The 27,404-nt window shown below is 34.0% G+C and overlaps 1 protein-coding gene across 1 annotated transcript; it reads left to right on the forward strand.

Moving 5' to 3' along the window:
• Positions 1–27,287, forward strand: LOC129757501 (uncharacterized). Its single transcript, XM_055754765.1, has 4 exons — positions 1–464; positions 21,107–21,623; positions 25,720–25,786; positions 26,126–27,287. The coding sequence occupies exons 2-4, from the start codon at positions 21,122–21,124 to the stop codon at positions 26,133–26,135; spliced, it is 579 nt and encodes a 192-aa protein (XP_055610740.1). The 5' UTR covers positions 1–464; positions 21,107–21,121; the 3' UTR covers positions 26,136–27,287.
• Positions 27,288–27,404: the final 117 nt, after the last annotated feature.

The raw sequence follows: 27,404 nt of genomic DNA on the forward strand, positions 1-27,404 counted from the left end.
GCTACCGGCAAGAATTGTTGAACGGCTCAAAAGACGCTTTCTATCTCGCTCGCTCATCACTACTCACTAACTCACTAGCTTACTCACCATCTTATAAGGTTTAAACGCGCGCGATCTCCGTTCACTTAGTTGGTGCAAGTGTCTGGGAAAACAGCTTTTCCCCATATTAACCTAAGCTGAATTGTGGAACAATTTTGAAAAAGTTTCATTGAATCTTTTTTGAAAAAAGTGAATGATAGCAAACACGTGTGTTGATTATTGTAAAACTGATAAACGTTGCTAAAAAAGTGACTCAAGTGAAAACAAAACTCATTAAGAGAAATTAATTGTGCAAAAATAAACTCTTGAAAGGACATTTTCGTTTTAACGGACTGTTATTGGTGATTACGTTGCAAAGTGATAACAGAAAAAAACTATTTACGTTCTTCAACTGATTTGTGGCGGCTCAGCTTAACAGCGCACAGGTGAATATTAATAGCTGAGAATTTACATATGAAAACATTCCCTCCTCCCCTTCGATTGATTGTAAATGGTGGTTACTTTTGCGGTTAGGAAAGGTTCTTCCAAGCGAAGGCTTTCTGGGTCGAAAGCTTTCCTGTTTTGCGGAATTGATCCGTCGATGAATATTAAAATGGTTTTCAAAGTTCCGCGGCAGCCGTGAAAATGAGAAAAGCTTGCACTGGTCTCATTGTTAATCCACGAGCGTGGGGCTACACGGATCAGCGGATTTCCCGATAGAACAACAACGAAAGCGCGCCTTTTACCTTTTACCCCAAAGAGAGAGTGAGGGGATTCAAATCGCTTGCAACCTGTTGAAGACGTCAGCAATCGGAGTTAGGAAAAAAAAACATTTTTTCATCATCCCCAAATGTGAATGCGAATGGAAAAGTACTAAATGTTTTTCTATTCAAGTTGGATGGGGGAAAGAAGCAATTGTGCCCAAGCGACAGGAGTCGAATCCGGCCGAGGCGCGGGAAAAAACGAAAAACTTGATCACGCTTACAGGAGAGGAAATTTAGTGAAGTTATCCATACGGGTCGACGGTTCTACAAAACATAAAAAAATCCATCCCACGAACCAATGGTCTTCTCTTCCCATTTTCGCCCGAGTGCTAGTATTAAACTAATCATCTAATTTGGGCAGCTGAATGAAATGTTTGCTTCCAAAACACGTTCTAAGAGTAGGTGAGATTTTCCGTCCGCCCAAACAAATAGGGAGCACATTTTTCCCCCCATTCATTGGAATGAATGTTGAAATTTAGTTCAGTAAATGAATTTTGCCGTTCTATACTCATTAGACTTTAATGGGACTAAAGATAGGATTCAGTTCTCAATAAAAGATTCAAAATTCAAATTTTAAATTCTAGATTTATATCCAGACTCAGAATTCGGATTCAGAACTCAGATTCAGAATTCAGGTTCAGAGAATAATTATCAATCTGAATAATGACGACGTTTGAGTTCTCCCCTGTACGCCTTTTTTTATTCCGATTTAGAAAAAAACTTTGAATAAATTTAGGTATACAGTATTTTTAATCATAGGTTTGTTTATTTAGACAGTTTACTTATAAAATTTCATTTTGCCGGGTGTATTATTTGATTAATATATGTAAGTAAAAGGGGGAGCCGTAATAGTCGCGGCGAAGGTATACAGAATGACCCTTAAAAAATGAAAATATCTGTCTTCAAGGTTTAAACATACTTTTCTTGATATTGAAATGATATTAAAACTTTTATTTATTCAGGCATGTTGATGAATATGTTAAAAAACAATAACACGATGTGTCCCCTTTCGTTCTTAAATACTTTCTCCAGGCTTCATCTGAATCGGGGGATACCTTCGCAATATAAGCCTCTGACATTGAAGCTCGCGATTCTGAGATGGAGGCCCTCACAGAATCGACACATGAGTTAGAGGATCCACAGGCTTTTGCTTGGACATACGTCCATATCAAAAAGTCGAGAGTGTTCAAATCCGGATTGCTCGGCGGAGGCCAAAGATTCTTAGACCAAAGCTTCATATTCTCCTCCAGTCAGGTTTGGGTCGGTTTCGTATGGCTCCATCTTGTTAGAAAACAACATTCTAGGGTTCACCGAAGTTTGCCCGAATCCACGAAAGTACCGTAAAACGGGGTAACATTGATCACCGGGGTAACTTTGATCAACATGATTTTTTTCCACATAATCATTAATAACAAGTCTAAACTACTATAACAAGTCTACGTTTGAAAACCTATAAGTTGAGTTTCAAATTGAGAAATACTTTGATTTGTTTTTGAAAATTTCAAATGTAAGTTAAAATTTAATTTCAAAATCTTGAAATATCTATTTTTTCGAAGGCTCATAAACAAAAACCGATGAACGTGATGAAATCAAAGCGTTTGGAAGTAGCAGGTTTATTTATGTGAATGTTCAACTTTATTGACTTAGTTTTTTTTTTGTTTCGATTATAGTCGTTTTACCATCTTTATGGCATTAGCGACTTTATCAACGTTGCAGTTGGCGGATCGTTATTGAAAAACTTATCCGGTACAACTGCGTTCGTTGTTTACTCTTGGGCTCGAACTCGCGGACATCGGCTCAGGAGACAACAGACTTGCCAACTGAGCTATATCACAAGCCACCTTTTTTGACTTAGTAAATGTATAGTTTTGTTGTATTTTGAGGTAAATAATCATTTTCCAAGAGTTTTTTTTTGTAGTTAAAATTTTACAAGTAGTGTTAAAAAAATTTGCCCCTTAATTTATGCAGCATCATTGTCCATCTTTCGATTTTGATTGTTGTTCGCCCTTAACAACACACCGCGAAGAAATCTAAATAAAAAAAACCTAAATTCAGCATTGTATATCTCAGAGTTCACTGGAGAAAAAGTTAGAAATTTAGTATCTAAATCTACCACCGAAAGTGTTTTGTTCAATTTTGAAGAGTTTCATGATTAATTTTATATCAGTTGAGTTTGTTCCGAACTGCTTTAGCAATTGATAAACTAACATTAGTAAATATTATGAAGGTGTTTTGTATCCTTTATGAAAAGGAGAAGAAAACTTGTTAAAATCATCAAAATAGAGATTGATCATTGTTATCCCAAAGCATCAAATTCCAGTAATGGTTTTAAAAATATGAAACACGCACATTGCCTTAACAGAAAAAATAATCGGAAAATATAAAAAAAAAGTGATCCATCTATTTTAAACCAGATTACGGCACCATCATCAGGTGTAATTTGTTCATATCAGCTGGCTCATAGAAAATAAAAATAAAAATATGAATTGCAGTATTATTTTATGATAAAGCAAAGTTAACACATTAAGGACCACGAAGAATCTAAGCCAGGAAACACTAAAATTCGGAATCCAATATCTAAGAAATTCTAAAAATTTAGTATCTTTGAGTTATCGAAAATGTTGTTTTTAATTTTTTAGAATGAAGTTCCATTGTTAAATTTATAACATCGACTACTCACATCCACCTTAGCCTATGAAACCGGAAAATTCTTTATATTGAACTAGCTGATCCGGTGTGCTTTGCTATACTTTATAGAAATCAAAAAAAATCGTGGGAAAATTATTTCTTTATGAATGAATTTTCAATATCTTTACATTGAGAGCTTTCTACAAGTTTCTCTTCTGAAAAAGGCAGAGGCCTTGAATCAAAAAAACCCTGAATCAAAAAATGGTTTCTATCGCTTGAAAAAATTTTAATTGAAATTTGAAAATTTGTTCCATTTGTTAAATAAGTTCTCAATTTATACAAAAAATTGCGCAGAACTCCCTTTTTTTGTAGTTGAAAAGGGGTTTTTTAATAAGCATAAAATCATTTCTCAAACCCTTCTACTTTTCCCTGTAAAATTAAGTGAAAGCTATTTTAATATAGCAAAACAAACGTATGGCACCTCTCACCTCACCTTTTCCGTGAGGGGCATCAAAATATCTTAGCAATATTACTTGTATTCAAATACTCTTCCAATTTGTTAACATCTGTTAGATAAGCAACCGAGTTATTAAAATAAATTATATGGAAGCTTCCCTTCCCCCTTCCTATCGAATCAGTGAAAGGAGGAAGAAAGAAAATTTTACTTAAATGCCCTCTGCTATTAAATTTTAATAATATGTTCTCGAGTGATCCAAAAATATTGTATGAAAATCTCCCTTCTCCTTCCCTTTTCCTGTTGGAGAGTGGGAGGGGTCTCGAAACATAAAAAAAATATTACTCGTACTCGAATATACTTCCACGATAAGTTTGTTTCTTTTTTGTTCATTTAGTTCTCGAGTAATGCATAAAACTGTATGGAAGACCCCCTCTCTCCTTCTTATTATCCCTGTGGAAAACAGATGGGTCTCAAACGTCGTAGAAATTTGTCTCGTAGCCTTTTTCCTTCCTATGTGCAATTTGGATTCATTTGCATGATTAATTATATCGAATAAACCATTAAATTGTATGGAAGACCCCTTCCCTTCCTTTGTATCTCCCCAATCGAAGAGGGTGGAATCCCAAATAATCATAGAAACATTTCTCGTACTCAAATAATCACCCATGTCAAATTTTGCTTCATTTGCTTGATTAGTTCTCGAATTTTGCAAAAAATTGTATGAGAGGCCCTTCCCCATTTTCCATCTCCACACTGAAAGGAGAGAAGAGTCTCAAACCAATTTTTTAAATATCCTCCAACCCATATACCATCGCATGCCAAATTTGGTTCCGTTTGCTTGATCAATTCTCGAATTTTGCGAAAATTTGTATGGGAGCCTCCCTCCTAGCTTCCTATTTCCTCATTGAACAGAGGGAGGGGTACCAAACCATTTTAGAAACATTTTTCATAGCCAAACACACTTCCATACAAAATTTGGTTCTATTTGCATGATCGGTTCTCGAGTTATTCAAACATGTTTATTTTGTTTAAGAGACTCCCTCGCCCCCTTCCAGAGAGTGAGAGGGGTCTCAAATTATTATAGGAACCTTACCTGGCCCTCAAAGACCCCTCCTGCCAAGTTCCTTGCAAATCGGTCCAGTAGTTTCCGAGTCTGTAGGGAACAAACAGACAGACAGACAGAAATTCATTTTTTCACTTTTGACTGTGTTGTGATCTTAGAGAATAAAACTTATATTCTCCTGCACTTTTATTTTTTGTGGAAAACACAAACTAAACTCTCATTTCCTCTAATTTAACCTAATTTAAACTATTTTTAACTTAATTAAGAGAGATTGGATTCTTACAAATCATTTGAATATTGAAACTCACTGCTTTTATGGCACTACTCTATTGAACTAAAAGGATAGGGGAGAGTGGGGATACTTGATCCCCTTTTCTTATTTTCACCATATCATTTTGGAAAAATCTAGCAACTCGCCGTCTTTGACATTTTCTGACAGCTTGTAACTTCAAGTTTCTATGCTCCAAAAATTAGAACGATACTTGAACCCGTTGATGAACTAGAAGCATTTTCGTGGGAGTAAAAAAATTGCGATTTTCCTGAAATTAGGGGAGACTTGATCCCCTATTATAGGAGACTTGATCTTTTATTCAGGAAGCCCTAATCCTTGTATAAAAATCAAACAAAACCCCAAGTTAGAATGTTAATTGACTATTTTGGTCATGTTTGTTCTCATTTCACAATTTATAGCAGACATATGAAGAAAATTCTATAACTTTGTCTCAACGCTAATAACATTGCATACTTAAAGGCGCTATTTTTTATAATTTAGAGAAAATTAATTATTTTTGCTCTTTTCTTCAGAAAATTGTTTGATGAATATTAGTTTTTGGATAAATATTAGTAATTTCATAATCAACAATCATAACGATCAATTCAAAATAAGAATATGCCGTTTGGAAGGGGAATCAATTGTACCCATAATCAACATTTTAAAAAACTTTTTCTGAAAAAAAGTTGAGAGTTTTCCATTGCTTTGAAAATATGGCATTATGAAGTTCATTTTACGCTCGAACGATTGATGCATTGGAACAAATATTTTTTTCATAATTTTCCCATGTAAGGAACATTTTAAAGTGATGAAAAAAGATCTTCAAGTTACACTTTGTGAAATTTTTCAAACAAAGTTCAATAACTCAAACAATTATTTTGTTAAAAAAATTAAAACTACAAGCATTGTTATTTTGCTCACTTTGGCACATTTTTCTAGAACATTTGATCTTTGTAAGACATTCCAGTTTCGAGATATAGCTAAGGAATCAAGTATACCCAGGGATCAAGTATCCTCATTCTCCCCTACATTTTAAATCGAATATAATGACTGAAAACTAAATTAATATCATAAAAAATTACTCAATATCAATTTGACTCATTATTTGTCCATGAATTTTTATTTTCGATTATGGTATTAACATAAAATTAGCCAAATATCTATCAAATTTGAAAAATTGTATATGAAAACTTGCTGTAGTAGATATGAAACTCAGCAAGTCCCTGTTTCAACTCAAAGCGATAATATAATATGCTTAGCTTAGCTTAGCTTAGCTTGATTGACTACTCACATCCACCTTGAGTCATTGAACCCGAAATGCCGGTTAAACTATTACTAAAACTGACTTGGTACTTTTGTGTTCGACAATTTATTCCATCATTATTATTACTTGAACATTTCGGATTCCAAAACCGCAGGCGTGGCTAAGTAGAACGAATTCCACATCGCCAATGGTTGCTACTCCGTGATTGACCGAGGCCAGCAATTTTGTCCAGAGGTCAAAAGAAAGGTGTCTGGGAGTGACAACATATTCTCAATGAACAAAACTGATGCTCTCCCTTTATACATCGATAACGGCGCCGGCCACGTCCTAGTAGTCAATAGATAGAGGAAAATAAGAGAAAAGGATGAAAGATAATAAACTTATGCTTTAGGACCGAGGTTACCTCTGCATCCTAGCAAAACAATTTTGGTGCGGATGCGGGGAAAAGGGATATGATAAAGAGACACTTTTGACGAGTGTAAAAATCTTTTTTTTAACCTATTCTCCTATGCTATTGTTACTATAAGAATCCTATTTAAAAAAAAAATCTATAATGAATTTAATTGACACTGTTGTAATGCGGTGGTATTTGTTTAAAATATAAATAGGTCCTTGATTTTTTCACGCGTAACTGAACTCGCTGGTTTCCCTTATTGTAATTCCTAACTAATGAACGAACTCGCAATAATATCATGCTGTGTGGTTATAACACAACAAATCATTTATGTAAATATGCTTTGATAAACACGAGTTTGGGTAAATAAAAGAAATCAAAACATCTATTAAAAATTACATACTAAATTTTGAGTCGAAACTTGATATTGATTTGAAAATTCACACGTGTACTATTTGAAACAAAATTTATTTCGAGCTAGCGAAAGTCTACTTTGAGGTTCATCGACTATAAGCGACTTTAGGCCGAGTTTTCGGAGAAAAGCTTATTTGACTTGGAAATCACCCTGACATGTGATGAAGTCACATGAGTTCTTTGCTCTCAATCTCCTAAGTTCTATTCTGAAACTCCTGCACTTCTGAACTTCTTCGCCTCATAAAGGATAGTAAAAGATATTTAAAAGCATTTTTTCCTATGCTTAAATAATTGCTACTTTTCCATGAATTGCAACACATTAGTTAGTTGTTGTTTTTTTCATTTGGATTCACCATTTCAATCTACCAGATTATTTAATCAATTTTTATGTCTAATGTTTCAATCAACTTTTCAGTGTCCATGGATTTCTCATTAGTTTGAGCTAATTCTATTTAGTCTTTATAATACCTCAAGTACATTGATTCCTTTTCTGTAAATCATTGTTCTAAGGGTTTAATTTATTTATAGTCTATTTTCAATAATGCTCACACGGAAGACTATTAAACTTATATGATTGTATACCTAAATCATTTCAGAGCTTCGATCTAGTACTTGATAATTATTGCATCTGAAAAATCAATACCTATTGAATACAAAGTTTGATCGAGATTCTGTCTCATGGGAATTTTTCTTTGCTTTCGTAACATAACAAAATCAAATACATAATAAAGAATCAAAAAAAATAAGAAACGGGAGTTTAAGTGGATATATCATTGATGAAATTAGTGTTGGTGGATAATTTAATAGTGATAGCATATAGTTATGTATATTTACTTGTGTTTTTATCATATTTATACATCAATTTTTAAAAGAATAGATTGTCGCAAGATATGTTTTTCTTTTTAATGTGTGGTGGTATAGATATTGTTTTTAGATATCAATGTTTAAATTCCAATAGTTAAAAACACAATTTTTAATGATAAGATTTGCAAAAAGATCAGGAATGTGAATTAAGGCATCTTATATTGCAAAATTTGCTTAGACTTCAAAGCATTCAAAACAAAAAGATCAACGTCATCTGATTTTAATAATATTGGTTTTTTTAATTAAAGATATTTAACCTCGGAAACTTTAAAAGATTTGTGCTTTATCAACTCATGTAATAAAAATTTCTATTTTTTTAACAAATTGTAAAAGTTTTTGGAAAATACTGAGGAAAATGATTAAATTCGATTAACCAAAAATACTTTCATGAGATACCTAATTGAGTTCTCATTGAACTATCATGTTTCCCTGATGTGGTTCCTACAACATCTAAAGATAAGGAGGATAATTTTTGAATGCTTCGTTTTCATCGCCCGGAAAAATTCTTTTAATTCGAATTACATCGTATTTAGTTCAATAAAATTTTTTTATACACCAAACCAATATTTATAATAAATAGATTTTTAAGCTCCAATTTAAAATTAAACTTTGATTGATTAAATTTGATTTCCATAACATCTTTTTTAGAGTGCACAGTTCATATTAAATTTATTCGATATCGGAGAATTAGGTGATTTCTAAAATTGTTCTAAAGGTGCTTTGAAATGCGCCTAAAGGTATACTAGAATAATACGACTTGAAGGTGTAACGCTTGCGCCTGGAATGATACTTTTTAGTACTAAGTGAGCGACATCTTATTTCATTTTTTTGCTATCTACATACGGATAAAATTACATCGAAAACTACAATAAAACTATGCACCTATGACTATGCTTCAAAACTAACATCATCAGCTATTCTTCCCAAACAAAACACAGATCTAAGTATCAGGTTGAATTTAAACGCGCATAATAGTTTCTCATAACATAGAAATGATTGAAGAAACGTAATATTGGTTCATCAATTTGAAAAAATTCTAATAAATCCCTAGGAAGATTCATATAAAAAAATGATGAAAATATTATAAAAACATTTATTTTTTAGGTAACTTCAATTACAATTCTTACTAGGACTCCGTTCACCAAGCAAAGGGATAGAACACTAGAAAAATTAGTGTTCTCAAGAGGAATCATATATTTTATATAAAAAAAAAACATGAAAAAGGATATAAGAAGAAACTGCAGCAAATTGAAATCTTATAAAAATGGTTACAACGTTTGAAAAACAAAAAAAGGGGTATGGACAAATACTTAGCTTAGTTTTGCTGGTCGTGTAGAATATTGTATCTACCGCTTCCCAAGATTCGAACCATGTCTTTGTTTTCGATTAGCGCCATCTCTAACCATTTTTGTGAACGTTTTACAAACGTTTCAGGTATCAAAACAAATGACACTGCCGGGTCATCTGAATACCAAATTATGAGAAATGACTTCGCATATTTTCACTATTACTTAAAACTTTTTCACTAAAACTCCGCACTGCTTTTAACCCCGCACACTTTAACTATCGATTGCACTAAATCGTACAAAATTTACCCGACGAAAACATTCACAATTCCAAATTTATTTGTCTTAAAATAGAAAACGCGTTAATCCGAAACCAGTGCAACCAGATCTCTCTCTCTATCAAATTTGAAAAATTGTATATGAAAACTTGCTGTAGTAGATATGAAACTCAGCAAGTCCCTGTTTCAACTCAAAGCGATAATATAATATGTGAGAAAAACTTCAAAAGTAATTAGATGAGGTGTTATAAAGATGGAATTTAAAACTAACAATTTTTGCAACGTTTTTCTTAAAATTGAATTCCAAGTTTTTAATCTGAACTTAATGTTACTTTACATTTTTTCGAAAGTTAGTAGTCTCATAACAAGTGACTATCCATTTTAACGCAAAATCTTTTTAGCGAAAGAGTTAAAAGAAATCTTTCCTGAAGATCTGATGAAATTATTGAACCTTCCCGTCTGAACAGCTGCATTATAATCAAAACACTGACAAACATGAAAAAACAATAAAAGAACGGACTCACCGGGAATGCCAAATTAAATGCCAATCCTAGATGTTGAAGGAGTCTGCGATCCGCCAGAAAAACTTCTTGGTCTTGGGGAAGGATTTGCCTCCCGAAAGTTCCAAAAGTTTCCGTCGCTAGGTTGGTTCCATTCAAAAAGCTAAGCCAATTTTCCGGACTTAAAAATTTGCTACAATTTTTGATGACAGGAAAAATGCTTCCTCTAAAGAGGACTAAACTCGGCCACAGCCTAATAATAGTGTTTTCGTTTATTGCCAGTAGCAACCTAGCTACCCACGAGTTTTGCCCTAACTGCTGTTATTATGTTCGTTTAATGATTCAGAAGTCCACTAGTTTTGCCCGAGATTTGAACCTCAAGCAGGCGGTTGCACCCCGTAAAAGTTGTCAGTGTTGGGGGTAAACTTAAGAGACGGTATAAGTCTGTTAAATTTATAGCATTTCAGCATTTCAGTTATGCTTCTAAGAGCAAGTTCACTGGTGTTGGGAAAAAGTGGTAGAAATTTAGACATTTTGATAATTTGACCATGCAAAAATGTTTTCAAGATCTCCGGGTGTTGTATTTTTTTACAGCACTGTTTCTATTTCAGCCGTATGTGATGGAAATATTGCTAATTTTGCATCACAGCATGCGAAAATACAACACGTGTTGTAAAAAAAACTTGAAGGCCACAGATCTTGAAAATGTTTTTGCATTGCAAAATTTTCGAAATGTGCAAAAAGGTACGAAATTTCTACCACTTTTTCCCAACAGCAGTGAACTTGCTCTAAGTGCAGTTCAATCGCCGCGAGCAGAAAACGAGATATCCCGTATTTTATCCGCAATATGTTGAGATGATTGATAACAAATTTAATATCCTCTACTATGAGAAAAAGAAGTTTTTAAATAATGCTTTGTAGCCAGAGTTAAATATTTGGATTTTTGTACAAGTACATCGTTCTTTTTGCAAAATTTCATATTTTGAGCATCACTCAAAAAATTTTCATTGTACTGAAATTGTTTTTGAATTTCATTTTCAGATTTAACGGGTGGTTTGGTATCAAAATTAATCTTAAGTTTACGAAGTTCAAAAATGCTGTAAATTTCTATACTTTTGAAAACGATGTAAACATGAACGAAGAACAATGTTTTTTTTATATATTTTCAATAAATTATCTGTGACGAATTAGTAACTCAACAAACAAAAAAAAAACAAAGATTTTACGCTTTGTGTACAAGGAGTAAAAGTGAACATGGTTGGAATACCTATTTTTTTTAAATGTTCTTCCCATGAACTTTGATTTTTATTCATCCATTGATGCTTATTTTGCTTGTGTAATTTTTTTGTGAGGTTATCCCCTAGAAGAAGGTATATAGAACATCCATTTTCATAATTCATAAAACCGTTACCACTGTTTTTTCTTATAAGCATTAAATCGTAGGGTTTGTACGAAACGTGTGTATTTTTTGTTTACAATCTGGGGCGCCATTCTTCACTAAATGTTCGCTTTTGTTAGTTACTTTGTAAAGCTGCAATGAAAAAAAAAACAATGCAATCCCCAAACGAAGTTCGCTCAACATGCACAAAAAAGGCGCTTTCTTAGAAGGTTTTTGCACCGATTAAATATTCTAACCTTATCCGGCGGGCTAAACCGGACGATGTCGGCCAAAGCTTTTGATTTCTGACCTTACACACGCATCAAATGAGAGAGAAAAAAAACAAATATTTCGACGATTATGAACGATTAACAGCGAATGAAATCCATTACGGTGAAAGTCCAAATGAATAATTGAAAGCTCTCTGAATGGAACCCAACTGTGAGTGGTATTTAAGTAATTGAACTGCAATTCCGAACGACTTTCTTTGGCATCAAAAGATTCTGTATCACAAAACAGACCTCCTCCGAGCCATGTTTATTTTCAAAAAGATATCCAATACGCGCCGTTTCGCCCGCCCCCACATATGTATTAGCGGGGGTGGATGGGGGAACAATCGAAGAGCAGCAGCTGCTGGCAAATTCTTTGGTAGAACGTTCTGTGATCTTTCGCATATGTGAACATGTGCTCGGCTCATATGATTTTCTTTACACAGAGCGGAAAGATGCAAAATCCAATCGGAAGGTAGAAGGTGTGCTGAAAAACGTTAAAGCTTTCACAGCCTGATACGGATAAGGATACGCGACTCAATTTCCAGCTTAAGGATGGACGGACAGGTAGCCCCTGAAGCCCAATTGCTCGCGTTTTGCAAATATGCAGAAACATTGCTTTCCCCCAAATTGAGCGGCGCCGGTTAATGGATTTGGTTGGAAAATTATAATTCCATCTAACTCGCGCCTCGTGGGGAAACCGAATCTGCAGCCCCGATTTATGGCAAAGGCTTTTGGAAAAACAAACAAAAGGTCAAACGTCTTAAACTTGTGCTCTTTCGGGCGACTAGTAAAACAACCTGTTGAAGTTTTCCACGAAATCGCAAATGTACCTACATCTTTGAACAATATCCAATGCTGTTCGTAGGCGACCCGATGGAGGTACGCTAGCAGCCTATAAAAGGAATCGGAAAGAAAAACGGTTGATCGCTCAACGTAGTCTATTTTTTGCTTTAACACGCATGACCTAGAAATGGTTCCAGTTTTCGAACTCTTTCGGAGAGGAACATGTTCTTGAGGACTGCAAAGCAGCTACTTCTTCCATTATTTGTGCAATGTAAATAATTTGTTCTATTTTCGAGATACGAAACAAACAAGTAAAAAAATACATCCGTCCTGTTTGGGTAACTCAGAAAACTGAGAATTAAAAACCGAACTGAAATGGAATTTCAGAATCAAAATCTGAAAAAACTGTTGATTATTGAATCAAAAGTGAATCACTTTCATAGTCGAGTCAGATTTCAGTAGTTCGAAAAAAAATTGAAGGAAGGAAATAAGAAGTTTTAAATAAAAAAAAATTGTCAATCTCTACCCGAGCTTATAACTGTCTGATGAATTCGATCCGTCCCTTTTAAAATATTCAAATGTCAAAACAATTAGTTGAACATATTAAAATCATATTAAGAAAAACTCAATTGATCAATCCTAGAAAATGTCAATAAAATTCAAATTTCCAATTTAGAACTCTGTTGAAATCTTGGAAATGTTAAAAGATGCTCACATAGTAATAGCATTTCAATAATACTGTTTAACTCAGGTAAAAAATAATCCGAATCAAAGCTTTGAAGGCTTAAATAATTCAAGAAGACTAAATTAATTTCAGGTCATTTTGTAAACTCTAAGGGATCACTAAACAAGGGCAAAAGTCGTATAGAATTTTGGCTACGGTTGTTCTAGAAAAAAATCACTATTCTTGGCTCTAACTTTTGTGTGTTTTGGTAAACACATTTTCCAAGTTACGAAACAACAGATAACAACGAGTAAATTCGACGCAAAACAATCTAATTACGTAACAGAAATAAACATCGGATTCAAGACTCATATATCTATAATTGCCGGTAAATTTTTGTACCAGTAACTCAATAATTTTTTTCTCAAAATGTTTTTAAATGATTTTTTTAATTGTTCCAGATTTGGTATTTTTGCATGTTGATCTTGTTTTGTAAGATTTTTTTGGGTTATACTTAAAAAAGATTAATTTTAGATGGCAGTGCTTGATAATCTTTGAAATGTACTGTCTCAAAAAGTCTGCTACTAGGGAATCAAATAGAAATTCGCTGCAGCATTTATTTTACTTTTCGAAAAAAATGAGCAGTTTTTGAAAAGAGTTGCAATCGTTTAAAATAAAAATTCATGCCGCAACCATACAAAACCATGTATAACCCTTCATTTCATGATTTTTTATTTTTCCTTAAAAATCATTTTTAGCAGTTGGAAATGATGAGTACATCAAGAAAAAAAATTAAAATAAAACACGATTTTTCACTTTTTCCATACATTAATTGTTGCAAATTTGTTACTTTATGAAACGAAGGGATAAGGCATGCTCAGTTTGATGAAATTGCAAACCTGTTCAACGAAAAGCTTTCAAAAAGTCTTAAGAAAGTTTTAATCAGCTCAAAAGGCGTCATTGTGATTCAGTGATAAAATTTTTGGAAGGAAAATATGTAAGAGTTTAAGTCATTGCCCAGGAAACCTTACATAGAATTTACTGTTTACATCATTTAAAAAAGCCTGTTTTTGCCCGTATTAATTCACTTTATTTGGAAAATCAAACAAAACAAAACACAAATTGTGTTGCAAATTTTTTTATTCATGCCTCCAAAACGAGCAAGTTGTATAAAAATAGTCATGGAATTGCCCGGCTTTTTGTCGTTAATTTGAAATCAAATGCTCGAATTTTACCCGGTTTTTATATAAAATTGCAGGATTTGTCCGGCCCGGATACGTAATAAAAAAATCTGGTAACCTTATTTAAGTGCATCGAAGCTAATTTCGAGAAAACACGGTTTTAAGTTTATATGTTCGGTCATTTTCCATATATTTTTCGAAAATTTGCGTTTTTCTTTCAAACGAAATAGTTAGTAAATAAATTTCTAAACATCCCAAAAAAAAAACCAGAGATAAAGTTAAAAATATGAAGAATCGTTTGAAATTTTTAAATCATAATCGATCATTTTTATGCTTATATTATGGTTCTTAGTGCCTCATATAATGTTGAATGAATTTTGAGTCTTACAACAACATAAAGCCAAAAGCTAATGGTTTTTTATCGATCCAGATTATCATTTTTCAAAAGATTTCCTAAAAATTTTGCCAGGGGGGGGTGGACGTTGAGCTTAAATATTTGGCAAAAGGGGGCGGTGAGTGAATAAAGTTTGAAAACCACTGTTTCAGAGTGTCCTTCCCGGGAATTCACGTTATAGAATCAAAAACTTTCGGGAATTCTCAAATCCCAGGAAAAATGAAAATCCCGGGAATTTTCGAACCCTCAAAATTTAGATTAATTACCGAAAAATGACATGACATTTTACTAAACTTATTTCTTACACGGTTTGAAATTCGTCTTTAATGTATAGGACTTGAAATATTTTCGCTCAAAAACATTTCGATTCGCGAGAGCCGTGTAGAAGAACCATTCTATGGGCAAATATTTGTGCAAAAAGGATTCAAGGCTGTTATATTTTGATGTTTGTTTTAATCTCAACTATTTTTCTTTAAAAAATGGTAAAAACATTAAACTCAAAATAATTTTTTTTTCGTCTAACATCCTAAAGTAAAAAGTGAAAAACGAGATAGAATCTCTAAAAATTCACGAGCTACACTACGAGAAGGGTTGAACTGCTTTATTTTGCAACCCTCATCATTCAGGATATTCGTTTCGCAAACTCAGCACTAATACACTATGTTTTTCCAATTCACTTGTTTCTAAGTAGGTACACTAATTGATTTTATTTGTGCTATTCGAAATAAAATTATTTTGTTTTACTGCATTAGTAATTGCTATCTCGAGATAAATGAACCAACGTCATTTTAAATCCCTTGGGACAAAAAAAAAGGCCCATTTGAAAAAAAAGTTATACATTCAAGGATTTTTTTTGTAATAAAGGGCTCAATAATATACAATTTTTTGTTTTAATCGTCTACTGGATGAATTAAGTACGATGTTAAATTGTTTATGTGAGTTGGACTAAGTTTGTATACCTACATTTATAATTCAGATGTTTATGCCAATAAAAAACTTATTTTTTAATAGTTTCAGTTGTGTGAAAAATGGCAACAGTTTTCAATTTTTTTTTATTGCTGATTGAATTTTTGAGGCATTGAAATAGTTTAAAACGATTTACAATACTGAGTAAGACTTAACAAATGCAAAAAATACTATAGTATATGGTTTTTTTTCCAGATTCTTGGGAACGATAAAATGCCCGGGAAATGAACACTAATAAATTCTGCCAACGCTCTTTAGTTCTCTCTGGAGCCACCATCTCGATAAGTTATTATGAATCCTTAAATTTTACTATACGGTCATTTTAGAATGTTTGACACTAAATGTATACGCCTTATTATGCTTTTCTCAGATTGAAGGGTTTCGAACTGACGTCAATTTGAAAATATTTGAGTAATCTATTGCACTCGGGATGGAAAACGTGATATTCTCCTTTTCTTTATAGAAATAAGAATAATTTTTCTAAATCTTTATTCTTTTATTGTAATTTTTGTTTATCGCCGCGTTTCAAAGTAACATTAATTCATAAACGTTTTTCTGTGGATTTTGAAATCAAAAACGTTTTCTCCTAGTTGTCCAACGTTTCGAGCTACTCTGGCTTTCGATCCTCTTCATTGGACACTAAAATTATATTTCGAACAATGAATTTTCATCTTATTTACAATATTTGAAAGACTTACTGGCCTTCGTTTATACTAATTTGATTCAGGATCTTTTGGTTTTGATTTTCGTTTACATTTATATGTTAGTATTTGGGATTTTTTTTTATTCATAGTCTATCATATTTATAGTCTATCTGTCTATGGACAACATTGTTGTCATCTCTAATCTTAATGTAAAAAGTAGCAAGAGTAGCTAGAAACGTCTGGACAATTGGTAAAAAACGTTTTTGATTTTAAAATCCGCCGAAAAACGCCAATGAATTAAAGTCATTCTTTCATTAGGAAAATTCAATGTCCCAGACATTTGAAATGGCAAAAATGCGTTTCGCCTAAGTGAACCGGTTATCTATAGAAAATCGTAAAAATCACAATTTGGCTTAGAAATGTCTTCTCGTTCAAAATTAAACTTGTTTTTTTGGATATTCGTCTCAAAACAGCTTTTCTTAGCTCGTTCAGAGCTTAAATTTTATTAATGAGAGGTTAATTTCGGTATTACCAAAAGGTTTCCCACATCAAATTTCATCACCGTAAAAATACTGTAAAAAATTACCTAGTGGACGATTCTTTCCAAACTTTCAGATAATAAACTATAAACCATTTGTGATCTTATGGTATTTTTACTCAATTTTCGTTCGATACCATATTCGTACGATCGTACATTAGGCCCACCTATACCCGAAAAAATTGCGAATCTTCTGATATTTAGCAGTTTCTTAAGCATCGTAATCAGTGTTTTTTTTGGTTTTTTCTTTCAAAAAATCGAAATTTATCACAAAGAATTATGTAAATAGATAGAAACTTCATGTCTACTTTGGTGTGGAATAGAAATTGTTCCAACAGAACTGGTATTTGAACACAAGAGCGAATTTAATACTCGCTTCAATTGTGTATCAAATTTGTTTATCAGTAGGTATACTGGACATGTCCCGCTTTTGCGGGACGTCAGGCAACCCTATGTTAGACACATGATCATAGCAATCGGATGTTGGCAAAATCGAATGTTGCCAAAAACAAACGGGCAACATTCTAGCGTTTGGTCGAGGCCCGGTCAGTTCAGTATGTAGTGTAAATGGCGGGAAAGGTGTAAAATTTGGGTTAGACAAAACAAAAAAAAACTCGAATTGATCGTTTAATGCCTAGATAAGGAGTGTATTCGAAAAAAAGCAACACTTTGTTTTGTGAATCACTTCTGAATGCATGGATGGAAATCGATGAAATGTTCAGTGAAACGACACAATAATGTAATGTTTATTTATTTCATCGAAGTTTTGACGGGTTTAGCACATTGTTCTCCTTCGGCAAAATCACACATCTTTGACTTATCAACATTCCTCCATATCAACAATGTGAGACCTATGGAAGTGCTGTGAAAGAGAAAACGGTCGAGTTTAGTGGCATTTTCCTTGTATATTTGGCCGTTTATTGTGAGAATCGTCATGTACCGTCTGTAGGAACCAAGACAGAGAACGAAGCGTGAAATAAATTGAGCCCACAGTTAATGGAGCTCGAATTGAGCCCATAGTTAATGGAGCTCGAATTGAGCCCATAGTTAATGTTGATTGAAAAGATATGATATGGTTGATGGTTTTCTCGGGTCCGAAAATATCCGGTTTTACAAAGAGGAACATCAATCATCATGGCGTCGGACGAGGAGCATCCCGGCCTGTACTGATTGCAGCTTCCACAAATTGTCAGCCTTACTAAATACAACATATTAAATTCTTCAACTTTCTCTCCTTGTTCTTCTCCGGAACATCCACGCGAGACTTATGAACGAAAAATTTCTGGCTGGAAATTTACCAAGTGCCTAATAAAAATTCGTTTTGCAGACCATTTCGATTTATTTTTACAAAAATTCACCACGCTAGCTATTCAATTGTTTGGCGCACGGTTTATTCGCCATAATTTCTTTTATTTTACTGGTAAAAATCATTATGTGGCCTGTTGGATGAGCCAGACAGAAGAATTGACACATTTTTACTACTTTTACAGTCGAAATGTTCGGATCACGCTTGATTGAACCTTTAAAGATGAATTTACATTCTTTACTTTCATGGAATCAGTCATCCTCACTTTTATTCAAATTTTAGCTCACAGATAGATTCCCTAGGACTAACGGTTTCTAACGATTTATAACATGAACTTTAGTCAAATAGTTGATTTCCAGCTGTTTTGTGGTCTCTCAAAGGCACTCTCTTGAATTTTTTACGATCCCGCCCAAAAATGTTGGTCAATTAAAAGGTATTGTCAGTAACAATAATGCTGAAACGATTATGTTTTGAAAACTTAAGTGCAAAACGTTACGGCAAAACATGAAATCCTGATTTATGATAACAATTTTTAGTGATTTCATTCATTCATTAATTTTTTTCATTCATGAACTATGCTTTGAACATCTTACTACAAAAAGTATTCTAAACACTACTCACTATCTCACTAAAATACAATTTCAAGATATTTAAAAATGCACAGAAAAAGTTTCACCAGTTTACAATACTTATGGTGTTAATAATGTTTTACATCTATCAAATCCTATCCGTCTTAACTTGATGTGATATTCCTGCAGCATTCCTAAAATCTTGATTAGGAGGCTAAAAAGAATATTTGAAAGCGTTAAAGTAACAAATCTTACTGAATGGCCAGTTTTGTTTTCCGAAACTTTGAAGTGAAAGAACTTTTAGGTAAGTTTGGGATAATATGTCTACAAACTTTTATCGAGTTTGTCTAACTACGCTGAGAAGTAAACAATCAAATCAATGAACGAAGTACCTAAATTCAGTGGGAAGTTGAAATCTACTGAAATAATCAAACCGAACATAATTTTAAACTTCCACAATCTTGACCACCAATAAAAGCATTAAATTCTTCCGAATGCTCTCTGCCATTGGCCGTACAGATGAAGACGGGAACGCCTCCTTTTTTTCAAATTTCTTTTCCACTGCTCGCCCATTGGCCGTAGTATTTACTGAGTGGTGAATGAACAGCTACAATGTAAACTGAATGGTCGATTTACGATTAAATGAAAAAAAAAAAGAAAACGAAAGTAAGCAGCATTTTCAAACAAAGTGGCAATTTAATTTTATTTCTGTTAAAAAAAAAGGTTATCAGGAACGACGAAAATGCCAATAATAGAACGGCCAATTAAATTTTAAATGCTCACATCGCCATCACTAGACAATGGACCAGATCGGGTCGTGGTGTGTGAAACACTTTGAGGTGTGTTTCGAAATGGCCGTACTACATATTTGTTATCAACCTTTATGAAGTGTCTCACAATAGGTCAAGATGAAAGGTCTCGCCGATTGCGATAAGAGGGGCCTGGATCGCGATCGTACGATTGACGGCGTTTTTTTTTTTGAGATTAGCGATGAACTATATTTGTTTTATTTATTATTTATTGATTCGTGTAGTGTTTCAACTAGATTTTGCCTATGAAGTTGTTGGTGCATACGCTGAAGTTTTTTAATGATTAAAAGCCACATGTGTCTATAGTATGTTGGAAAGAATGTTCTGGAACAGAGCTTACACGCCTTCAATATTTTTTTTTACGTTCATGTACAGAAAAGGGAAAACCGTCTCTTAAAATTTGGAATCCAGCTAACACGAGAGACTTTGTTACGCTACACAGCCCTTTATAGCTTCATTCGTCAATTCGTAACTGAAATCTTAGATGAGCGAAACTTGCTTTGTGGTAAGTTTTTACTTTTCCAAGAGCAGGTTGATTCTAATTCTAGCTACAGCAAGTTCAATGCCATACTTGATGCAACGTGATTCCTCACTTTACCGGATGCACCGGGAAATGCATTTCACCCAAAAACAATAGGGAAAAGTAATCGTTCACCCCCTCTTCCGGTTTCACTTAGCCATCCCACACGCTCCAGTTCATTTCCAGCAGCAGCTGGATTGTTTATAAGTTACCCACAAAAGATGTTGTATTAGTCATTGTGGCGCACACTCTTAGATAAACAGCCCCCTAGAAGTGAATTTTCCACAGCTGTCCAATGCCAATAACAGTTCCCCAATGTTTTAAGGGGAGGCCTGCATAAACACGGGTTGTTCTCTGGGAATAAAACGTAAAAAAAACAACGATGATTACGACTTTTGCTGTTGCTGCTGCTGAATACACTTCGAGCTTCAACGCTCCCAATCCAAATTACAAAACCCGGGTGGGTGAATAATATTCAGTTTCAGCCAAGCTTTTTTATCCTATCTCCGGTTATCGAGGGGCGGCCGGAAAAGCAACATCCACTTTGAATGACGCGAGAAGTGGGCGAGCCATTTAAGAGAAGGTTCGAGGATTTTTGGCCCCAGGGCCAATTGTGGAAACGACGACGGTTTACAGAAAATTACAAGTCCTATTATTTCATCTCGGCTTCTTGGAACTCTGGTCCGACTCTCCACAAACTGATTGCCAGAGATGGTTTTAAAATTTATTGACTCCGCTTCCACTGATTGATCCGCACTCATCAAAACTTTCCAAACCCCTACCACGTCACCCTTAATTTGTCCAACAATGGCAAACAATAATTCATAGTGCGGCTAATTACATTTTTCGCTAACGACCCTACCCGTTACTCTTTCCCCCAGAAAAAAATATAAAAAATGATAACCCATTGGAACTTGGTTCTGGTGCTTGGCATGTTCACCGTCCTCAGTCCAGCAGCCCTGGCCAGACAGGCAGACTCCTACACCCCGCCAGAACTGGCTGTTGGACCACGGGCAGAACTTCCGGCGGCCGAGGAGCTGTACAGTGATCTGGTGGACGAGGTGCAAAAGTTGCACAACCAGGAGATCAACTACCTGCAATACCTGGCCACACTGGCCAACCGGCAGCAGCGCCAGGAAGACCTTCTTCAGCAGCAGCAAGCAGTTCTGGAGGAGCTGCAGGAAAAGCAACAGGTGGCCGCCCATCGGCACCAGCAACAAAAACAACTGCTGACAGGCGACGCCGCCGATGAGTCCTTGGTGGATCTGTTGAACGAAATTCCGGCCGACAGTGGGGCCAACAAGAATCTCAACCGGCTGGCGCGACTCCACGAGCAACTTCCGAAGCAGCAGCTGCCCTACCAAACCAAGGCCAAGGACGAGAAGAAGGATCGACCATGTGAGTAGTTTTTTTTTTAATATTAAGCTTTTTCTTCATGATTTTCAAGCTGGTTTACAGTTTTTCTTAATTATAATTTAAAAAGAGAGCATGAGAGCTTGCTCTTCGATTGGTTTAACGAATGTTCAAAAGCTTTGAGATTTTGCTTCCAAGGCTGGCTGAACACCGATTTATTTTTCTGTTAACAAAAAAAAATCAATCAATTGCATTCAGAATATTAAAGCTGTTTGAATAATTTCTGCTTGAAAAATAGTCTTACCAAAAACTTTGAAGACATGTTAATGCTGCTGCATAAATTCAGGGGCAGAACACTCAACAAGTTTTGTTGATTTTTTCCTACGATTCTGGCGTGAATCATAATATTATGTACTAAAATCAGTTTAAATGGATATTTTATTGCGTTTTAATTTATTAGTTTGTTTGTATCATATCAGGTTGAAAGTTGAAGGCTATGAACACTCTGTTGTGGCGGACTATTTTGGAGGAACGAAAAACGCTTGTTGTTTCGCGAAACGCTAACAGAAAAGAGGAATTTTATTTCGTCTCCTTTTAAAATTAAAACTTTTCCCGCTTATCTAATACAATACAAAAAAAATACAATAGAACAAACACCTTGGAAATATTCGAGCAGTGGTTGAACTGTTCAGCTGGACAGTATACTTTTAGGCGTTTAAGTATCATATCAGGGTGGCCAGATCGATCACTCTCTTCTAATAAGTGTATAACAACAACAACAATTCTTTTTTTTTTTCTTTGCGTGACGTGACAAGGAACATTTTGTTTAAGAGTGTCACCATTTGAAGCAGTTTGTTCTGATAACGTTCAAGGTGGTTTAAGTTTAACATAGCAAACAAAAAACTCTCATGTGAATTTGCATCGCTTCGTTGCAAAAACACGGACCATAACTTTTTAGTTAAAAATATCCCAAGCTTGAAATGTTGCATTATAGAAAGTTTAAAGACCAAGTTTAAATTACATAAAGGGCTTGTAGAGCTCGATAAAACAATCAGTGTTATTCGAGATGTTTGTTTCTCAACTCCGGTTTTTTGGCTGGCAAACTACGGAATGTTTGAACTAAAAATCGTTCACATTACTGACTGAGCTGCGGTCAATCTTGGCGCCCTGATCCTGATCTTGACCTTTACATACCCAAGTAACAATTTAAGTTTTATTAGAAACTGGAAGGACACTTCAAAACTTTGTTATAAAACAACGTTTAGTTTTATAAACCCCATTAAAACATATATAAAACACCTATAAGTGTAAAAGGGCCCACCTACAGGAGGTTCTGAAGTGCCCATCCGAAGAACCTAATACAGCCGTATGGACTCAAAAGGGTTTTACTCAAGGCTGTTTCTAGATAATCAGTTCTTTTCCGCACTGAACCAAAAATTCGATGAATTTTTTTTCCGAATAAGGGGTTTGAAATGGTATTTATTAAAATAAAATAATCTGACTCAGTACCTTGAAAAAATTTTAAGTTTTTATCCAGCCAAACATTCAAGAACGACTTTTATTATGAAACTATCGAATATCATAAACGAAATTTTCCCCATTTCTCATTGTTAAAGTTGTTGCGCTTCTAGTTTTATCGCTTAGTTTTTGGAAAAACTGCTAAATAAAAAACGCCCCCCAGTAATAAAAAGAAATAGTATATCCTAATAATTATCATTTAATTATTAAATAATTCCGAAAAAAATCAATGCCCATTTTTTGATCTCTTATGACATTATTTCAAATGATAATTGGTACTAATGCCGTTATTTGTAGCATCTTAAAGAAAATATCGCTCTACAATGGAAATTTCAATCGAAAAATTAATCTGAAATTTTCGAAATTTCATAAGAAAATGGCGATTTATTGATAAGATTTATTTCACTTGAACAAGATAAATTATTCCGGCAGAATGTCATTATAAAACCAAAACATCTTGTCGCGGACTTTTTGTAGTGTTGTTACCTTCGAAAACGCCAAATCAATTTGTTTAAGTATAGCTGTCATTGTCTCATAAAAAAACAATCCCTCTATCCGGAATCCGAAAATTCCTTTTCCGTTAAGGCGCAGTTCTTGCAGCTTCCGACCGGGACCAAAAAGCTGCAAATATGGATCGCAACTCGCAACGCCTTGCATTTCCCAGGTAAATATGGTCAATTAATATCCACAGGAAGCACAAGCATATAATTAACATTATTATAGGTTCCTGGTAAAAGACTTCTTCGTTTGTTGGAGGAGCAGAACGTCTTTCGAACGGAAGGTGGTTGGAAACGGCTGGAAGAACAGAACTGTTCTGTTTATTGGAAATTGCACGTTTAACATCCCAATAAACGCAGGTGTCCTTGCCTGCTGCTGACAGCAAATCTGGAAAATCGATGACCTAGTTGAATTGCAGCAGAATCGGAAGAAAATTCAATCAAACGCAAGTGTTATTAATGTTTATTGTGAGGTGTGTAAAGTGCAACTATAGTGATAAAAGGTGATAAATATAAAAACTATGCATTGTACAGTGTTTTTCTTTTTCAATTTTGCGGTTCTGGAAATTATTTGTACAGCTTTCTATGGGTTTTCGGACAGTGTTAAATCACAAAATCAACTTAAAATCAAAATCAACATCTCTAATTTGTTTTCTAACTGATGACGATTCGATCAGGTTGACAGCCTTTTGTTCACGGCTAGAAAAAATTTGATATGAAACCTTATCTATTGTATTTATTGGAAAGTATCCTTTTAGCAAATCTTGGCCATCAATGCCCGATATCCTCTGCCTTCTAAGCGATTGCCCATGCTATGTGCTATCGAGTCACACGAGAGAAAAAAATCTTTATAACAAAATTTCTCCAGCGAATGAATGGATTCAAATTAACTACGATGTGATTCGCCACCAAAATTACATATGTTTGTTTACATTCTAGTCGAATGTGAAATGTCATTTTCCGTAGCCGTTTTCAATGCTGCTATTGGACTAAAAAGCTTTTGGTTTTGTAAATAGGTTTTGTAAATGTTGTATAGAGGTCTTCTAAACCGAAATATAAATGGATGAGAAAAATCATCCTGAAATTTATATCAGTTTCATATCCAGGTTATGTAATGGTTCTGTAGCTATCCTGAAGAAAATTTATATAACTATCTTCTCAGAATACGCTTTACGGCTATTAGGACTTTCTCCATCCCATTAAAAAACCATCGTTTTTTTATAAAACCTTCAAGAGTTTAAAATGTTGCTTGGGATAGTTCCTCTAAATTGCCCCCCCAAAAATGTGGCACGGGCTTCATTCCCACAACAAGAAAGCATTTGTTGTTGAAAAATGGCGGATGCATGTCAGGTGTAGGTAATTTTGATAAATTTTTCGAATGTTACAATCTTTCAAATGTACAAGCAAATGAATATTCGAATAAAGATGCATTGCAAAAAAGGATTGCGTTTGAAAAAAAGTCATTTTGTCTGTTGCCTGCCTGTGCCTTACTGAAATGTTCAATACATAAATAAAAATAATTTCAATAAATTCTTAGTTTTTTTAAAACAAAATTTGAATTTACTATCACCGAGAACCTAGTAAAATTAGGAATATTTAAGGAATTTAAAAAGTTCGGATCTCATTCCAAACTGAGAATTTTTCGAAATGATTCAATGTTATGTTGAATTGTTGTAATTTTTTTTATTGAGATTTTGTAGATTGAAATCCCTTGGTTGAAAAATCGTAAAATTTTTCAAATTTTCCCCCTTCATTTCAGTTCCCCGATTCTATCAGAGGATAACAATTTTTGGATTCCCTGATTCTTGTAGTAAAAGTCATCAGTGAAATATGTTTTTGAATTTTTTAATATTTTGTTTTTGTTTTTTCATGGACAGTTTTGAACTCAAGTCACTTAAAATTTTTATTTCTACTCTTTGAAAAAAATCATTTTTTAATTTTCTAAAACTTCAAAATAGAATTGTAATGCTAGATTTTTTTTCCTTCAATTGAACTTAAAACTTATTTTCAATTTTAAGACTGCATACTCCAGCTTACAAACCTTCAAATGATGAAAATCCCTCAATTATCAATAAGAAATAAACCGAAATAAGCTCGAACTAAGCTCATTCTATTTCTCTTTACAGATATGTCACTGTGCCATTTCAAGCTGTGCAACATGGGACGTAAAAGGAACACCCGATTCTTGCACTTGTAAGTATTATTATGATTTTTTTTTCTTAACGCCATCATAGAGGTTTAATACCTACCCGACCAACTTATCAGTAAAAAAATCATCAGTGGTAAAATGTAACTATTTCTTAAAAAATAATCGTCAATGTTCAGTCTACTAAAAATCATAATTTATGCTTTTTGATTTTTGTGAATGGTAAAATAAAACTAATGAATGACACAAATCACTCCACCCTCCCATATTCTACTCGTATTTTGATCATAGGTGTAGATAGCATATTTAAAGGCGTTCCGATTATCGATTATCAAAAATGTGAAACAATCAATAACGATTTTAATATCCGTCTTTTCCTCTTTCAGCTGGAACTAAATTTCGAGCACCGACATCGATCGATCTACATGAAAAAGAGAACACAAATACAAATCTGAATGCTCAATCGGACTGACGACATCTTTCAACATGACATAACCTAGCAGCCATCACACTCGTCGAAGAAGATCAAAAGTCAAATGCTTCTCCATGCGTGATATGACAAAACGGAAACACACCGAGGTTGTCGGTCAAACAACAATCGGAAAGAGGAACTCCCCCCTACACCAGGATAAACTAGCGCAGCTACCCAAACTGTATTAGTAGTACTGATCCAAATTCACGATCTTTCATGCTAAACTACTTAAGAGAAAAATTAATTGGCAAAAGTTAATTGTATATTTAACAAAAAATCAAACAATATTAAATTATTATGAAGGAAAAACACTACAATTTGGATTGGTTTACACAAACACACCTACACAAACATCATTCGGCACACCACCTGATACCAAAAAACTCAACTGTATTAGCACAATTGTTACTTTAGTTCAATGGACGAAAAGTATTGAATATTTTTTTAAATCAATCCTCTACTTTAGTATAAATTATAGCTCTGCTATCGCATCATCATTCCAACTAAGTTTACACAATAATTTAAAGGAAAACAAAACAAAAAATAAAATCATTCCTACAATTAGGCCAGCAGACAGGTCAATGATCAATCGTATTATTAGACATAGGTCTCAGACAACAGTCAATCTCAAGTCAGCCATACTATTCGACTATTTAATTTAGAAAACATAACCGCCTCATTGAGTTTGTTTAGAGCATATTGAAACCGAATAAAACCTAAATTGATGTTAAGATAATAATTTTGCACATTTGTTAGCATGTAAGGAAAATGAAACAAAAACTATACTATTGTTATTAATCATTCACAATTTCTCTTCATTGATTAAATAAAACAAGCAAACAAAAAAGACAAAACCATGAATTATAAAAACAATTGTGTAACTCTTTATAACCTGATGAAACTGGAAGAAATTTTCCCTGATGAAGCTGGGGATTCGTCAGAATCTGGACCCAGTTCAAGAGATCCTCTCTGTATATGTGTAAATAATCGTCAGCATAGAATGTAAACTGATTAATTAACTAGCATTAGATGTTATATTATCAACATATGATCATCATCAACTGAGAATTTGAATCAAAATAAATCGCAATGAATGAAAAAATGATACCTTATCGTTAGTTTGATATTGATATATTTTACCTAAAATTTTACATGATAAAATCACACAATAATTTACTGAATTTACAAATGTG

The sequence above is a fragment of the Uranotaenia lowii genome, chromosome 3 (genome assembly GCF_029784155.1).
Source record: "Uranotaenia lowii strain MFRU-FL chromosome 3, ASM2978415v1, whole genome shotgun sequence".
Classification (NCBI taxonomy): domain Eukaryota; kingdom Metazoa; phylum Arthropoda; class Insecta; order Diptera; family Culicidae; genus Uranotaenia; species Uranotaenia lowii.

What these genes read in the sequence shown, in the direction of transcription:
- LOC129757501 (XM_055754765.1), top strand. Translation starts at nt 21,122, where the DNA reads ATGATAACCCATTGGAACTTGGTTCTGGTGCTTGGCATGTTCACCGTC. An exon ending in CGAGAAGAAGGATCGACCAT is followed by an intron (nt 21,624 to 25,719) that starts GTGAGTAGTTTT and finishes TTCTCTTTACAG; the next exon opens with ATATGTCACTGTGCCATTTC.